We start from the raw sequence: 16,844 nt of genomic DNA, 5'->3' as shown, positions 1-16,844 counted from the left end.
GGAGCTAGGGTTAACTATCAGAGTGACATCCAGACAGTTCAGCACAGCTCTGGGATTGCTGGTGACATGCTGCTCCAGGCTCACAGGTGAGCAAGAGGAAGGTGGTTTTCCCCGGGCTCTGCTGATTAGTCCCGCAGGCGAAGCACAAACTCTCTTGCTGCCAAATGTTAAAATGAACCTGGAAGACTGAAGTGCATAAAGCCTCAAACTTAGGCCTCCCATTCTGTTTCCCATCAGTGGCCTGCTCCAAGAAGTAAGCTACGGGGAATGCCAAAGAGCAAAGCATGATTATGGGAAAGCATCTGGATGGAAGGAAGCAGAATTCTCTCCAGCTATTGACAGCGCTGGGCCCAATCCAGATTTTTTGCTGTGAACCAGTGGAAACACCTCTGGCCACCATGTCACCCACCCCATCCAGCCCAGAGAAGCCCACTAGCACAACCCCAAGCAATGAGAAATAACTGAGCAATGAGACACAGCAAGGATCAAGTTCACAGCACTCCATCTCCCAGAGAGCCATATGTTTCCTAAGTGCTGTCAGTCACTTAAAAGCCCAGCACTGAGACAAGCCTGACAAAAACATCCACAGCTGTGAAAACACGGGTTTGCCAGAGAACTTTCCATCACAGGCGCTGGAGTTGTGTGCTCCTCCTGTCGGCACAGAGTTTGGCCACCATGGCTTTGCCTCGGCTGCCACCCTGAGGCACGGGCTGTCCAACACAAGAGTTGTCCCCAGCACTGCAGCCCTTCAGGATACAAACCCCCTGGAAGCAATTTCAGGCAGATGACAGTATCACAGGACGAGAAAGAGAAAAGAGAGAAAGCAAAAGGGAGAGCTAAAACATTTGTTTGGTGATTCCTTCTCTCACAGACCTTGGTGTAAAATAATGAAGGTAGAGCAGCTGCTGTTACAGGTAATATTCTGCTGGAGGCCAGTGTTTGCACCATTTCTGAGCAAGCAGGATGGAGAAAAGACCCTTACCCACAGTGGCTACCAGCAACCCCCATGCCACCTGTGACTGCAACGAGGAGTCTCCCTCTTGGGAATGGCAGCGATGGGCAGGATTGTCAGGTGGGCAGCTGACAGGGATGAGCAGACTGTGGGGATGCAGGACGAGCCCAGGCAGACAGAAGAGCACTCACCTCACTCTGCAGCTGTGGGGCTTTGCAGTGGCAGCTGAGGACGGTGGCTCCCTGGCGCTGCAGCACACTCTGCAGGGCAGCAGCCTCTGCCCCACGCACTCCCACCAGCAGCACCTTCCTCCCACCTGTGCGACACAAGGGAAGCCATTCAGCCACCCCAGCGCAGGGCACAAGCACCAGCAGCTGCATGAGCTCTCCCCAGGCCACCCACGGCTGCAGCTCTGCAGAAGGGGCTGCAAAGGGGCTCAGAACAGGACAGTGTGTGCCTGCACAAGCACAGCAGCTGTGCCAGCAAGGCAGCTCTTGTGGAGCAGTGATACAGACCACAGGTCTTGAGGAGCTTCCTGGTGACTAAATTCAAATAGCCAAATACTGTTTTTTTGGCTTTCCAGTATTTTGCACAAATCTTTTAATTCACGTTAGTTACTAAGTGCATTTAACCTCCTGACTACACAGTTCTGCTACAGAAATCCTCACTTCAGCAATTATGAATCACTGCAAGAGAGACAACTTCTGAAACACTATGTTAAACCAACAGTGTCTTCACACACAGTAAACCTGCTTGTTTAAATCTGCCAGTTCAGTGTCAGAACCGACACAACACAATCCAAACCAAAAGATTTGCTCAGGAGCAATTTACAGACAAACCTGGGTTTCTCTAACTGCTCACACTAATCAAAACAGTCAAGTCAAGTCCCCAAGTGATGCCTGTATTTTTTGTTTGGAAGACTCACATGTCTTGTCTGTCTTCAGTGAAATTAGATCTGCTGAAGACCTCAGATAATCCCTGCCTAATACCTTAAAATCTGTAGGCCTGAGACCTGTATCTGCAAATACAGAATTCAGATGCCACTGAGCAGGGGGAGTCCTCCTCAATAGCAGGAGACAAATACATGTTAGGTGGGAAAGCAACACAAAATAGAAAACACAACAAGGTCAGATTATATTTGGCTCCCAGTCAGGATTAAAACAGAGTAAAATAGTTACACTAAAATTAATGTAATGATAATAATAGAAGGATTCACCTATATCTCCAAGAAGCTCCATCACAGCACCCACTGTAGGAGGAACTAGACAGTCATCACCATGTACCAAACATCCTAGGTTTACACTGGATAATCTGCAGTGGAAAAAATATGACAATTTAACAAAATAACAAAAAGAAGTTCGTGCAACATAAATCCCCAGCAATGCTTATAACATGGCTATGAGCTAATCCCAAGAGCAAATATCTCCCACAAAAGCAAATCCTTTGACAGTCACGTACTGCAGCTAATTTGTATCATCCCACACCCCAGTTAGACAAACACTGAGCCTCAAGAGAGGCCAGGAAAGGGATCTGAGTTAGAATGAGCAACACAATCCCAGGACACACAGGCAGCTCTTCACTTGTCACGACGGGCTCCCCAGCACACTGGGCTGAAACACTTCAGTGGCTGCAGTCAGACCAGAGCCAAACTGGCTTAGGAGCAGGCAACCCAGCTGTTTCCACACTGAACTCCATTCTCTCCCATACAGAAAGATGCTACAAATTTCCCATTCTAAGACAATCCCCAGTATTCCACATAGTGGAAAGGAAACTAACTTGCAGGATTTTTAGATTTCTTTCCAGCATTTAAAAAAAAAGAAAAAAAAAGAGAGTGGGATAAAAAAATTGTAATAGCCTGCAGCTAAGAGCAGGAAGGCTGCATGAGCAGCAAAATGGTAACTCACAAACCTAAATTATACCAGTGGTCTCTTCAGAGAGCAATACAACTCAACACCAATTGGAAACTCGTGTTAATGGGTCCAGACTATTATAGCTCACTCTCTCACCACGAGAGAGTGCTGTAAGGAAGTTAAAACCTTCTCTGCAATTTTTCCATTAATCCTTCTTGTGACAGTACTCTGTGACTTGTATTACTGAAGTACTGAAATACTCTAAGTATCACCAACAAATCAAGATTTCGTTTTTTATTTATTTGAAAGGACTATGCCCTGAATATACATTATGTAAAAAAAAAAAAGATAATGACCAAACTACTTCAGCAAAAGACTTCTCATTGATTCAGAGGCATCTTTTATCACTGCTCATAGCACAGCTAGACACATTGAGGAATCCATTAATGAAAAGCACAGGGGAAAACTGATTTAACAGAGCCATCAGGCTTGTGCCTGCTAATATTATTTCTCAGTGCTCTACTTACCCATCCACATCCTTCTCTGGTTTCACAGCATTTAGTACCTTACTGCTATATAAGCTTTCTGGGAGGTCAAGAGCAAGGCCTTGCACATTAGGATCCTCATTAAGTCTCAAGATTTCACCGACAATCTAGGAAGTTAATAAAAAGCATTAAAAATCAGAACAACTGAGAAAAGGAGAATCTGATTAGAATGAGGTAAAACCTGTAATTTTTTTTCAATTACTTTATGGCCGCCTCAGCTTCCCTTACTTATTACAGCAAATTCTAAATTAAAAAGCAATAACCTGCTCTACTCAGTTTATTATCAGTGGCTTACCAAATTAAGCCACCCTGACTCTATTCTAAACATCTTGCAAAGTAAACATGTATTATGTGATATTATGCGGCCCAAAGCAGTTTGTGTTTCACCACTCCAAACCTCAGCAAAAGCTTGTCACTGCAATGGCTTTGGAAGATGCTTTTAAAAGCAGGAAGCCTTGGTTAATACATAGTGCAAAATGGAACCAGACCATGGGACAAATACAGGGACAAAAAGCTGCTACACTTGAAAAAATAATTATGCAAGAAAAAACTAATTTTATTACACCAGAAGATATGGCTATCAATTTTCCTTCTCAAAATACCCTGATTCTAAGAGCTGGCAATTGCCTTGTGAAGAACTGTTATGTCGAAAAGGCACTGCAGAGAAGTTTATGAATTTCAAGTACTGAACTAGATGAAAGTTCAAGTGGTTTATAATTGGTCATATCTGATATCTGAGACTGTACTACCTACCCTTGATTCCTTCCTCTCTAAAGTGTAATGCTGATCCATGCTATTCTGCTGTGACCAGAAAGAATACAATGGAACAAAGTATGTCAAAGTTTTTTTAGGTGAGAAATGTCATGCAAGCATGTCCTCCCATCATCATAAAGCTTTATAACTGAATTGGATTAACATCCAACAGAACAGGATTATAAGTAGTTTTTTCTCCTTGACTAATACCATGCCTTTTTAAAATGCTTTTCTTGTAAACTATTAATTGTAATTGTGAACTCTGTTACTCAAACACTTGATATTCAATCAACATTAAGCTAGGGGAATTAGGCAGGAGCTAGGTAAGTTGCAACTCTGAACCAAGAGAACATACCACTTTCATGCTAAACACAGATTACACAAGCATGTCACTGGTACTGAGGCAAAATCAGGCACATCTCTTAATGTCCTATGGCACTTGACAGCAACAGGACTGGTACACAGAAAGGATGAGTATATATACCAGTACACAGACATGAAAATATCTGCATTTTTCTTTAAAATACCTTGATATGCTACAAAATGCTGAGGGCCTACAGGGCAATTAAAACTTCAAGCTGTATTTCTGACTCCTGGGAAAGTAATTCGATTTCCCATTTTAATTTCATCTTATTTTAATTCCGCTTTCCATCATCATAGCATTTAAATTACTTAAAACTAATTAATTAAGGGTAAAGTAGTGTAGTATTAACTTACCTTTATTGTACACAGGAAGTTAGGGCAAAACCCAAATGTGCAAAGTATTGAAATCCCTCCCACCTTCCCACACCAGGGAAGACAACTGAGATAAGGATTTTAGTAGATGACCAAAACCTTGTCATATTGAGTAAGCAAGAAATTAAGCAAACCATTATGAATTTATTAGAAGTAATTTCCTTCAAATAACAAAACCACCCCAATTTTCTCTTTAAATACACAGCTCAACTACTTCTAAGATACTACTTCAAACTAACTGCAACTACTGCTGCATAGTATTATTACCTATTTCTGTATTTTACCTAGTGCTACTTTTGTATTACCTAGTTATGTTTTACCTACTTCCTGCTGTGTTACTCAACAGATAAAACACATTTACCAACAACAAGGTGTATTTGTTTTTTATTTCAAAAGCCCACTCTTCTTAAATGGGTAGCTGACTATCCATAATCTACTAAACTTCACAGTAAATTCCTTTCAATGAATCTGGAAGCAGTTCCTGAGATTACACTGCAAGGCAGTAACATTTTAAAAACAAAGTGTACTGAAAAACAAGGGAGTACACAGAACTCACAAGCCTGCAGGATTATCAAACTTGCAAACACGTGGGAACACTGCCATCCTTTACTATACATTCCTTCAATGGTTTAACTTTCACATGGTTTTCCATATTTAAAACATAATTGATATTAAGTGCTGTGTCTTCAACAAGGTAAAGAATTCAGGCCTCTAGTGATTTGGGGTGGAGGTTTGTTTTTCAATACATAATTGAAACATTAAAAGATCAACAGACAAATTCAACACTCCCCCCCCCCCCCCCCCCCACAATTAATCTCTAATTTCCCTGAATAATCTGGGCAACAATCAGGCACAGTCACAAGAGCAACTGCAAGAGATCAGGATACCTGAGCTGGTATGGGATTTAAACACCAAGCACAAAACCAAAACATTACTCTATTGATTCTGCCCCAGCTTGCCAGGGAGCAGCAGACATGCCCATTAATTCTCTTTCTTTCTCACTCTTGCCAGTAAGGGGATTATATTTGCTATTTAAACCAAGGCAATCATAAGCCTAATTTAAGTTACAAGAAGTCAGTCAAAATAATAATGAATGTCAGTAATAAATAAAAGTTTATGACAAAAATTGAAAAGGCAGACTCTTTCAGGTACTTCAGTTACCTCATTTTTGGTGCTGCCTTCAGGAAGACAGATGTGAATAACACGTAGACCAACCTGTTAAAAGGAAAGACTTAAAGTTACCAAAGGCAAGTAGCTCATGATTATTAACACATGTATCAGCTAAAGCTTACCTCTTTGGCAAAGTTCTTGTTTGTTTCTTGAATCAACTGGTCATTATGTGCCTTGGGGAAAAAAAAAACAGTAACTGAGTTTTAAAATAATACATTTTAAAGATGACTACACTAATGTACATGTCTATGCAAGAAACATGACAATGCCTGTGTCTAAATGTATCTAAACTAATAAGAAACAAATCTAAGAAAGAAGCAGGCGGCCATCCCTGTTAATCCCAAATAGTTCAAGACTGCTGGCAGTGATAAAAAGAGCATTTAAAAGCACAGGCTTCATGGGGAAGGGCAACTCCTGTTAGGGAAGGAGGGCTTGCCCTCTATCCCCCAGCTCCTTCCCTGCACTGCCAGCATTCCTGGCGCTGCACAACCAGCATCCCACTCCCCAAGTGTGGCAGCTGGTGGTGAGTGACACTGTGACACTGTGCAGAGCTCACACTGTGCCAAGAAGGGACAGGTCTAGGGTCAGCTCATCAGCTGCTCCCCTGTGACAGCAAATGTGGAACTGTACCCCCATACTGACTGCTCAAGAAGTTTAACTGGGATGGAGCAAGTGGTGGTACCACACTGTCCCCTGTAATGTCCCTGTTGCTACAGCACTGGCAGGTGAACTTACCTTGTGTGAGTGCAAAAAGTCTTTGCCCTAAAATAGCTCCTATCAAAACCCCCTGAGCAGCACAGGTGAGGTCAGAGTTCAGCACATGGGCTGGCAGAGTGCAAGGGCAGGACAGGAGGTGCAGGGGAGCCAGTAGTGCTTTGTTGATCTTTGCAGGGCAACAGCTCCACTGTTAAGCATCCTGATGCTTTATTTTATTTTTCAGCATAAAAAAAATTTAAGAAGCACCCACCAATCATTTTTTGCTGTTGCACAGCTACAACCCAGGTTCAACTTGGATAATAAGTAACACATATCAACTAGTAACACTTATTAACATTAATATCAATTTTGGCATCAATTTAGATTCCGTTAACTCAGGAGGAAAAGAAGAGTCATAAAATCATTTCACTGCAGGTTCAATCTGCAACTCCTCATGCCCAGTCCTGCTGAAGAAGGGATGCCCTGTCATGCTGACCACTATTACTCACAAGTGACTGGCAAAGGAGACAATTTCACTGCCCTCCCCCTGCTCCTCTGGGCAGACGTGGCACATGGGGAGCAGCACAAACCTTAAGGCTCTGCCCAAATTACTGATAGGGCAGTGCATCACAAGAATATCTGTAGACCAAAGCAAGTTTTCTTTGCACCAACAAATGCACATTTAAAATGGGCTCTGCTTCAGAGCAGAGACCAGAGCTAGAGTGACTGGACAGCTGGAGAACAGTTTGGGTGAATTTTACCCAGAAGGATCTACATGTTCCTACAGCCACCTCATGAGGCAGACCAAGTGGGGTAAACAGGGACAAGAGGGACATCCCTTCCATTGTACCAGCATAGAACATGCATGTAGCCATGCAGAAAACCAGTTCCAGGAGACAAATGTGTTTGAAAGGAAGCCTTTTCAGACCCCTTGGGCTGGGGCAGATCATAGTCCTAGTTCAGATCATGGTGCAACTGGATGGAGACTAAGAGGAGTGAGAAAAACAGGTCACTGCTTTTCTAGGAGTCCTTAAGTTTTAGCCTTAGAGGGCTCTGTGAAAATGCAATTATCAGGGAGGGTGAGAGATGAGACAGCCTGTTCAGATAACCTCACTAGAAGACCTTCTGAAATAAAGCTGTTGCTGCATTACTTAGATTTACTATCAGTACATAAAAAATACTTACAGATGGGTTTTAAACTTAAAACCTACTGGGTCAGAGTTTCAGTGTGTGCCCACTCAAAACCAATACCACCATCCTAGGAAACAAGACAGTAACATTTTTGGTTCTCGGTCTCCTCTGAATGATAAACATTCCTGTTTATCCTGTCAAAACATTTCAAACCTTAAGAAATCTAAGGACAAACATATTTCAGCTTTGCAGGGATAGCAATCCTCATCTCTGATTATGATTGCCTATCAAAAATGGCACCCTGAGCAGAATGGAAAGCTCTTCACAGCATTAGGAAAACAATAGTTCTCAATTACTGCAAGATTCCTTCACATCAAGAAGAGCTGCTAATTCTACAGGATGCTGACACTTCACACAAGGCACTTATTTCACACAGACCCTTCTGAGCTGACTGGGACTTCCTGGTGTGGTTTTCCACTCCTCAGAAGAGCAGGAAGACATTGACAAGCTGTAGCTACCCAAAGGTAGCATGGCTGACACAAAGTAACCCAGCCTTTTATCAATTCCAGCATTATCTCAGGAGTGGGAAGTGATGGAAGGCCCACATTTTCAGGCACATGAGCACTTTGCTCAGGATTGCGAAAAAAGCTTCAAGGTAAATAAAGGTTTGAGAACACTACTTTAATTCAGCTATTAAGTTAATCAACTTAGACAAGCTGTGAGAAAAAGTGATCCATACTTAAATTGAGGAAAACTACTTTAGCAAAAGGAAGAAGGGATAAAACTGTTCCTTTCCTTTGCAAAGCTTTCCCAGTCTGAAGTTTGACTATTTCAGGCCTGAAGAAGGGAAATCTACCATCTGGTGGAACTACCACATCCTATTGCTTAGCTTTATAATAAAGCAGGCAATATTCTTTACAAAAAAAGGATTAGAATTAATTTCTGCATGGTGTGCTTCTGAAGTTTCAGGCAAGTAATGGTACCAAAGGAGATCTCTCACAGCCAGTGAGTGCAGACATACTTTACCTGAATAATGGCAAGCGTTGGCTCAAGCCGAGGGTTTTCTCTCTTAAGAGAGGCCAAGGAATTCTTTGCATTCTCGGTGACTCTGCTGCAACACAGTGACAAGCAAATCTTTAAAAAAGGAAATCCTCCTAACATTAGTTGGCAGAACTCAACATCAGTCAATGATACAACAGAAATGCTCGGGCACGTACGTTTTTAATCTCCAAAATTATGGCTGGATGTGAACGGTGAGAGCTGCTGTTCAGCAGGTAGGTACAGAAAATCTTAACAGGCCATTTTTTTTTTCCAAATAGGTATGTGGGGCATCGCTCTGACATGCCCAAGACTTTATAGCTAGGCTGTGCTACTTCATGAGAAGGCTTGTCCAGCCCCACCATGGAAAGTGCAGCAGGAATGACCCCCTGAGCTGTCTGATCAGCTCTTGGGTCAGGTGGGTCGCCTGTTTCCATAGCCTTGGCCAGGGCAGTGGCAGATGCAAAAGTCTTTACAGCTGGGGCTGCCACGGCTTAACACAGGCTATGCCAGCCCCATGAGCAGCAGACCAGCCACTTGCATGCACGCCTTTCAAAACCACTGGCAGAAGGGAGACAAGGCAGCTCTGTTTGCCACGGCGCTTATTGGAAAAAACAGTGACAGCCAGGCACTGGGAATGCTTTCTGGGGAAAAACATTCTGGGTAAGCGGCAGCCAGCTCTCCTCTGTTACCTTCTGTGTGTGCAGATGATACTTAGCCAATCGGGCAAAGAGGAGACCCCCTGAAATATGTCTGTCTGTCCCCCATAGCAAGGAAGACAAACAGAGAACAGCCCGGAGTGATTTTTGATAGCTCCTACCCTTGCAGAAGGCAGTGACCAGCTCAATTCAATGCCGCTGCAAACTATCCCGTCCCAGGCCGAATCGGGACGGGGAGGTGGGGGCCGACCGGGGACACGTTTTTCCAGGCACACACCTGCGCACCTTCTCACCTGAGCCACCGCCACATGACGGCAGCTCTGCCCGCTCTCAAAACGCCACCAAAACCAAACCCGCCAGCGGGTCTGGGGGATGCGAGGCATCTTACTGCGAGGTCCCCCAGACAGCCCGCTCAGCAACCAGCCCCGCGCACCGCCCAGCCCGGCTCACCCCTCCTCCGAGCTGCCCACACCACCGCAGCCCCGGTTGCATCAGCCGGCGCTGCCGCCCCACGTGCGCCTCTTACCGGGCGGCCGCGCCGCTGGCCCGGGGCTGCAGCGCGCTCAGCCCGCGGCGCGCCGGCAGCAGCGCCCGGGGCAGCGCCGGGGCCAGCGCCGGGGCCAGGCAGCGCCGCAGCATCGCGCTCATCCTCCGCCGCCGCCTCGGGGAGCTCTGTGTGCCCGCGGAGCCGGGCACGGGCAGGGACGCGGCCGGGGGGCGGGAGCGATGGAGCGCCGCCTGCCCGCTCCCCGCCCCGCCGCTCCCCCGCTCTCGCTTCCGCCTCTTCTCCCGCTAGAAGAAATCCCCAGCCCAATCGCCCCAAACATCAGCTCCGACATGCAGAAGCCACTAACTTCCTTCGTCCGCCCACCGCAATGAAAAGCACCCAAAGCTTTTGCATACTCAACGTTTATTAAAAATAGTATGAAATGGTCCCTGGGAGAAGTTACAATACTAGTAGAAGTCCCTTTTTCTGGTTGGTTGGTTGGTTGGTTGTCCCTCCCTCCCGCCTCCACTGATTGCATGAGATGCGAGTTAAACATTTCCTAATGCCGTTAAAACAAATCTAGATATGCGCCCACAAATTTATCTTCTATCCATATTTACAATACTTTACAAGCTATATTAAATAAATATGGGCTCTGCTACACTTCGGCGTCTTAAATATGTACAACACTATTTCTCAGTCGGATTTTACTAGATAGATACGGGTCCTATCACAGGGGATGTGCTGACTGGAACAAGTATTCCTGTGGTACGAGCTAGTAAGTACCATGACCAACCAGCGCTCAAAATAACAATTCCTAGCCAATGCAAGATACATGTGGTAAATAATTTAGTCAGTTCTAATAAATTCAAGTCCTCAAATCTTAGTCTACAAGTAATTAGCTGTACACTGATGACTTCAGGTTTTCCTCATGGTAACCAATGTAGTAAATAATCATTCTGGAAGTACAGTGCTCTGTAACTGAGGGGAGTGATACATGGTTAGTAAAAATAGTATTTCAATGAAATTCCTTTGTTTATTGATATGTTTAACTCGGTACTGGCTTTATCCATGTAATCTGAAAAATGTAAGCACCAAAAAAGAACAACAGTCACACAAGATGATCAGTGTAGATATATCTGGGCTTTCCTTTCAGTACAATGTTTTCAAGTAACAGAATCCAAAGCTGTGCAACAAAGATGATGAAGGGGAGTTAAGTGTACGTGATATTGGAAAGCCTGTCCTTGCTCTAAACGACAGCATTTATTCTATACATTATTTGCAAAAGAATGGAATGTATTCTTATTTTTAAGCTACTTTTTTATTGTACATAAACTGGATTAGAGTCAGCCCTGACTGATTTACAAAATATATCTTTTACCTGTCTCTCTCAGGAAGGCTCACTTCCTGCTACAGGAGATGCATGCCCTAGGGACTGCAGCTTGTCACTCAACCAGCAGTCTCACTGAACTGCCCTATGGGCCAAACGTGCCCCCCATTAGTATCTCACCTAAGAATCTGGGCAAGCCTCATTCTCTCACAGGGTTACTGACACTGGGACTTGAACAAATGCCCAGCAGGTCACTGTGTGTAACACAGCTGTGTCTCAAACTCTACACAGCAGCTTTCGACTGCTGGGTGCTGAGATACAAAATGCTCAGATTTTGTTCGTGTGTCACAAACACCACCATCACTGGAGGTACCAAAAAGGTTCTAGCCCTCTTGACAAGCAGTGCAGCTCCCCTTCTAATGCCAAAACCCTTCCCCAGGCAAGGACTGTGTCACATCCACAGGTTCTCATAAAAAGCCTCCACTGCCGGTCTTCTGCCTCCTATGCAGTTCCAGAAAGTAGAAGAGGCTTCAGACAGAGCCATCAACCTGGCACAAGTACTAGGACTAGATTTTCTTTAAAATGTAAGAAGCTTGCTCTAAAATAATGTAGCGTATGCACTGGTCCCACACACTTGGAATCTGTCTGATGAAAGCTAATGTGCAAAAAAGCACGTGCAATTGCACACATAGCCTGTTGGTGTAATCACCAGAACCCTGCTCAGAAATCTGCACAGTCACAGGAGCAGCAGGCCCAGCTAAATGCTCCTGTATGCAAGCAGAGTAATCACACAGGTATTTTGGATGCAGAACGCTGGACACCAACTGGAAAGTCTAAATACTAAAGTTTCCAAATGATAAAATGGTTTAAGAATCAAATGGCATCACACCTGGTTTGATGGCAAGAATCAGGGGGCATCACACTTAAGAAAGGAAGAGGTGTGAAGGTTCAGTAGGAGATGAGAAGATCACATGCCCTACAGAGAGACCCTAGACAGTGCACATGTGCCCTTTTTCACATCCAGGATTCCAAACCATTTCCAAAAGATACCTTTTTGCATCTATTTACAACATTATTGCAATACAATGCCTGATAGTGTAATATTATGGAAATACATGATGCCAGTACTGATTGTCCTAGTAGATACTCTGTGATGATAAGGCAACACTAGAAATTATTGAAAGCATCAAGCAAAGCTACTTGAACTGAGACACTGAAACTTTTCCCTTAAAGACTGGACAATATTCTGCTGATTAGGAGATGGTACTCTCCACAGGTAGTCGTTCAGTTTATCTGAATCACTGTATGCAGTCAGATAGGGGGTAAGTGCATGTTTGCTGCTGGCAGACTTTGCAGGAGTGCAGGAGACAGTTTTGCCACAGAACATTTCAGAAGGAACAGCATCTGTGTTACGCAGTTTAGGATCTGATTTCCTTGTTTGGTTCTGAGAAGTCTCCAAGTCAGATCCCTCATCCTCAGACTTTATTTCAACATAGTCATCATCATCATCCCCTTCTCCTTCTTCAGAATCTTTGAAATTTGAAAAATAGTTCTGAGTGGCCATCTGTGCCGTCAGAGGGGATGCTCTGTTCACTCTCAGGACCTTTTGAGAATCCTGCAGAATCATATCTGAATAGTTTTCAGGGACCTGCTTTCTCATCTCCAGCCCTGTACATCCTGAAGCAATTCCAGGAGTTTGATGGCTGTTGAACCGAAAGTTCCTATTCAAATGGAGCCTTTTCTTATCAATTTCGTTATTATATACAATCGATTCTCCAGACCTGTTGACCACTATTGAGGACGAGGACTGTGACCTGCTGTATGCCTGTGGTTTTACACTGCTCACTCTCCTCCCCAGCGAGTTGTAGACATGATCTTGATGCAAGTTTTCTTTGTTTGGTTGGCTGATAATGGCACTCCATCTCTGCGCTGGGACATGCAAACGGTTGGAAATCTGAAGGGAAGGCACCGAGCCAGCTGATAACAACTGCTTTGAACTGATTTTTGTACCAGATTCTGTATATGAGTTCTTGGACTTTGAGTCCTGGGGTTCAGACCATGGAGAGAAGTCTGCCAGCTCACCATTACTGTACGTAGAATGCAAAAGCCAATCTTCTGCTTTTGAGCATTCACTGGCAGGCTGGGAACAGGGAGGACATGTGGCCATGGGTGTGGAAAACCTCCCAGCTGATGGCTCCTGAGGAGGGGCCCCAGCTTCCTTTTGGACCTTAGGAGTACTGTCTCTGAAGACAATTTGGTCATAAAGCTGGGAATATTCAGCTATTCTGGCACCTAGAAAGAAGAGAGAATTAACTTAGCAGAGACAAGAAACCCATTTCAGTGAATCATGTGAAAATCTAAAAATCTCAAAGTGCTTAGTATCAGTAGAGAAGAACTTTCTGTAGTGTCAATAAAATTGGCCTCTGCAAAGTAACATGAAACATTGGAGGCTGGAAAGGCCTCTGCATCATGTTTCAGTACACTTTGTTGAGGAAAAGAAGCATAAAGTATCTTCTACAGCGAGCAGTCATGTAGGACACGATGCAGCACATGGTTCCAATAATACGCTGCTAGTTCCATGTTAAAATGGAAAAGAACATTCTAGAAATTGCCTAGTAAATAAGACATATAGGGACTTTTAAATATCACAAGAAGGCAAGAATGGCACTCTGGTGCATGGAGTCTTCTGGGTCCACATCTTCCATTTGTTTCAATTGATCATGGAAGAAAATAGTTCCAGAGCTGTTGCATATCCATGACTTTGCACATTCATTAGCTGATAGAAAGATTATCAGCTCTTTCTTATCTGACCATATTCCTTATGCTCATGGGTATGATTCTGAATGTTCCAGAGCAAATGTATGTGACTTGTTAGAAGGCAGACTGACTTGAAAAGACACTGGTTTAGTCAAAGTCTCAAGATCACACTATTAAAGGAAATAACTGATTTTCTGTGGGGATGCCAATTGTACTTCAGGCATGATTTCTACTTCCAGCCCCAGCTGAATTGCTCTTTCTTGATATTGTCCCTCTATCTCCCCCTAAAGTTATTAAGTAACAAGAAATGAGATATAAAGGACCATTCATGTTAAAGCACAGAAAATTAATTTCAGTTGTAACAGAAAATACGACCTTGATACTCAAAGACCAAGGTGAGAAAAATTTATAATCTTCCTGTTCAGAACTCAAAGTTCACTGAAAGTTACTAAAGAAATGTATTTGTACAGAAATGTTTTTAACATACCAATAGCAGGACCTCCTTGTTTCTTCTCCTCCAGAATAGCAGCAAGATCTTTGTGTTTCAGTTTCTGTTGTCTGCTAGCTGGCTGTTCCTGCTCTGGACTTTTAACTTTCAAAAGCTGGTTAGCCTTCTTAATTTTTTGACTGTACTGCCTTGCCATCATAAAAACTCTGTTCCTTGTTTTATCCATAACAGCCAAGTCATTTTCCATGCCCTCTGCAGGTGTGCTGGACAGAACACTACTGGCAGGCTCATATGGACTATCTACAAAAGGCATCTCACTGGAGAAGGAAGATCTGTTCAAACTCATAAAAGAGTTCTCCTTGCATGGTGTAGTGTCTTCAAGCCTGAGATTAGCCTCACTTATGGTGGCAGCCCTGGGCTTCACAGTTTTAGGGAAAATAGGAGTTTCTGGCAGAGAAAGAGTAGACAGTGAGTACTCTACATCTTTACTCAGTTCAGGTGTGCTGCCAGCATGTAGCCTTTCCTGCATGTCATCCTTACAAACAGGAAAGGCTGCAAGGACACGGTCCCTTGTCTTTTCCTCATTTTTCTTGATATAGTTCTCTAGGTCATTCCAAATCTCATCTACTTCTTCTGAGAGTTTATCTGCCACAGACTTATGCGACAGCGAGTCAGAGTTGGAGGAACTATCTACTAAGCTCAAATAGTCATTGTCAATGGGAACATGATGGTAAGGACTTTCATCTTCACTGAACTGGAGACTCTCCTCGGAAACAAAATGTCGTAGACTGTCACAATAGGCGAAGTCTTTTTCCAAAAAGCTCCTCCTTTTAGAGGGTTTTAAGGGGTCACATTTAAAATTCAACAGAGATGTTTCTGGAAGCCGTATGGTGTCATAGATGTTGTCTTCAACAATTCTGAGCTCATCCATACTTGAAGTTGGTGCTTCTTTACTGAGTAGCATCTCCTCCCTACTAGCATGAATGTAGGTCCTCTTTTGATTTGCTGTTTTCTTTTTGGCAGTTGAATCTGAGCTGCTTTTGTTTTCAGCCTCATACAGAGAGTCTCTAGCTGATCTCTGGGGACCATGGCGTGTCTCCTCCCTTCTTGTCAGACCCATCAGCTTTAAGTCTTCATAGCTTATATTATCATAAACATGTTCAATATCATCGATAGTCAGCTCCTCTGAAGATTCAGGATACGCATTCCTGCTGCTCCCCTCCGCTGCCTTCACTTCCCTCCGAGACCCACGCTCCCCTGTTTTATACCTGGAGCTGGCTGCACACGAGTTGCTTTCCCCAGCACTGCTGGCCCGTCTAACAATTTTGTGTCGAGTGGGACTGGAAGTCTCATTTTGACATGCCTGCCCCAAGTGCCAGCTGCATGGACGCCCAGAAGAACTCCTCCTTTCTCCACCAGGAGCTGAACTTGTGTTGGATGTAGACACTGAAGGCACAAACATCTGGTAATCGTCTTCATCATCTTCGTTCTCGTAAGGTGGGCGCCGGCTGGGGAACAATGCCTGCCTGATCTGATGGTCTGTCCAGATGTTTCTGACAGAGGTACCTCCCCCCAGGATATTCATGATCAGAGAGTTGCTCTGGGGTGTGCTGAATTGTCTAGGAGACTGGGGCTGTCTAGCTGTGCAGGAGAATGGGAGGTCAGTATTCAACTGCATTGATTCTTCATCTGAAGGGTCCTTGGAGCTCTGTGGAGATTTTAAATTTGCAGGTAACATTAGCATATCCCTGTAATAATACAGCAATTCCCTCTTTTCACAGGACTGCCATAGCACCAGGGTGTCCTGCAGCAGACTCATGTGGAGATGGGCAGGACACATGCTCTCTCTCAGCAGAGACTGAGGGAGCCAAGCTGGCAGTGCCAGACTACTTTGCCTCCTAATCCTTACCATGGCTCAGAGTTCACGCTTGGTGTTCAGTAACATCTTACTTCAAATACAAGACAGTAGCTTATGTTAATGCATGAGTAATTAAAGGCAAATTTGTTTGGCAGGAGTTAGATTAAACCTTTTATGCTAACTCTGCATTTCACAGTTGGATTAAGCTAATCTGACTCTGGGCTTGTGCCAAAAGTTTTGTTCTTCTCTTTTCCTTGCCTATAACCCTAGCAGAAAGGAATCTTATGCTCTCTAGCACATGCCACTGAAAATTTCTTTTTCTTTTTAGTGTAAGTTTTCATCCAGATCTAATTTACAGCAAGGCCACGTGCTCACTAATGCCAACATAAAGGATGCTTTAGATATTGCTGGTCAGAGTTTGGGGGAGAGACAGAA

At 44.0% G+C, this 16,844-nt stretch overlaps 2 protein-coding genes across 5 annotated transcripts in view; both read right to left on the bottom strand.

Annotated features, from left to right (window-relative positions):
- The window catches only part of MTHFD1L (methylenetetrahydrofolate dehydrogenase (NADP+ dependent) 1 like), a 137,322-nt gene extending 127,016 nt beyond the window's left edge, over positions 1-10,306 (bottom strand). Inside the window, exons 1-7 of one of the 2 annotated variants that reach the window (XR_013773499.1) lie at positions 10,056-10,306; positions 8,859-8,943; positions 6,128-6,178; positions 5,997-6,050; positions 3,330-3,454; positions 2,169-2,263; positions 1,144-1,268 (exon numbers count right to left, since the gene is read on the bottom strand). Coding sequence is in view for 1 of the 2 variants with exons in the window: in XM_079299279.1 (XP_079155405.1) it covers positions 1,144-1,268; positions 2,169-2,263; positions 3,330-3,454; positions 5,997-6,050; positions 6,128-6,178; positions 8,859-8,943; positions 10,056-10,177 (657 nt within the window). In the remaining variant the exon portion in view is untranslated. The remainder of the gene's footprint in view (positions 1-1,143; positions 1,269-2,168; positions 2,264-3,329; positions 3,455-5,996; positions 6,051-6,127; positions 6,179-8,858; positions 8,944-10,055) is intronic. The other variant, XM_079299279.1, reaches the window with a different exon arrangement.
- Positions 10,307-11,038: 732 nt separating this feature from the next.
- Positions 11,039-16,844, bottom strand: part of PLEKHG1 (pleckstrin homology and RhoGEF domain containing G1) — a 122,364-nt gene continuing 116,558 nt past the window's right edge. For all 3 annotated transcript variants that reach the window (XM_079299277.1, XM_079299276.1, XM_079299278.1), the window contains 2 exons: positions 14,591-16,259; positions 11,039-13,638 (listed from right to left, as the gene is read on the bottom strand). In XM_079299277.1, coding sequence (XP_079155403.1) covers positions 12,533-13,638; positions 14,591-16,259 — 2,775 coding nt within the window. In that variant the 3' untranslated portion in view covers positions 11,039-12,532. The remainder of the gene's footprint in view (positions 13,639-14,590; positions 16,260-16,844) is intronic.

The sequence above is a fragment of the Erithacus rubecula genome, assembly GCF_903797595.1.
Source record: "Erithacus rubecula genome assembly, chromosome: 2".
NCBI lineage: Eukaryota > Metazoa > Chordata > Aves > Passeriformes > Muscicapidae > Erithacus > Erithacus rubecula.
Note: the sequence above shows the minus strand (reverse complement) of the source record. Positions and strands in the feature narration are given on the sequence as shown.